The sequence below is a fragment of the Penaeus monodon genome, chromosome 29 (assembly GCF_015228065.2).
Source record: "Penaeus monodon isolate SGIC_2016 chromosome 29, NSTDA_Pmon_1, whole genome shotgun sequence".
NCBI classification, from domain to species: domain Eukaryota; kingdom Metazoa; phylum Arthropoda; class Malacostraca; order Decapoda; family Penaeidae; genus Penaeus; species Penaeus monodon.
Window position 1 is genome coordinate 26,219,666 of NC_051414.1, and position 664 is coordinate 26,220,329.

General features: G+C 39.8%; 1 protein-coding gene across 1 annotated transcript in view; it reads right to left on the reverse strand.

The window, feature by feature from the left end:
• LOC119591814 (zinc finger protein 77-like) overlaps positions 1–664 on the reverse strand; it is a 10,834-nt gene that overhangs the window by 893 nt on the left and 9,277 nt on the right. Inside the window, exons 7-8 of the mRNA XM_037940559.1 lie at positions 501–514; positions 193–389 (exon numbers count right to left, since the gene is read on the reverse strand). Coding sequence (XP_037796487.1) covers positions 193–389; positions 501–514 — 211 coding nt within the window. The remainder of the gene's footprint in view (positions 1–192; positions 390–500; positions 515–664) is intronic.

Below are 664 nucleotides of genomic sequence, written 5' to 3' on the forward strand. Positions count from 1 at the left end.
TATTTGTCCAAACATACATACAACTTTAAAAATCCTCCCAGAAAAGCCAAATTTCACGAGAAAATCCTCTTAACTCAAGACTAAGACTGATGATGTGAATATATGTGTCTTTGCAAGCTAAATTTCTGAGTTGCTCTGAAGGAGCAGTGATCACACGCATAGGGCCTCTCTCCACTGTGTGTATGGAAATGCCTTCTCAAGTTCTCTGGTTGGGTGGTTCGGAATGGACACTGAGAACATGCGAATGGTTTTTCTTTAGTATGCGTACGGATATGCTTCTTGAGACTGGTGGTGTATGGGGTGACGTAAGGACAGTAGGGACACTGGTGCGTTGTCCTAGTTGTAGGCACAGTCTTGGCTCCTAGGGCATCTCTTCTACTCATTCCCACCTGTTGGTGATGCTATCCTTAAGTACTTGATCGACAGGGCATCCATTAGAGTGTATGTAAGCGTATGATCTTAGGTCTACAGAAAAAAAAAAAAAAAGATATGAAATATACCCCAGTGTCTACTCCTGGAGAAAAATAAAGACAGAAAAGAATTTCAGTACTCATTTTCCTTAAAGATTATTACTAGTATCGAATCTGGATAAGAAATGAAATATTAATAAATGGTCTTCTGCAACATGTATGTTGCTACCCTTTAGTTTTGCAGAGATTTCTGG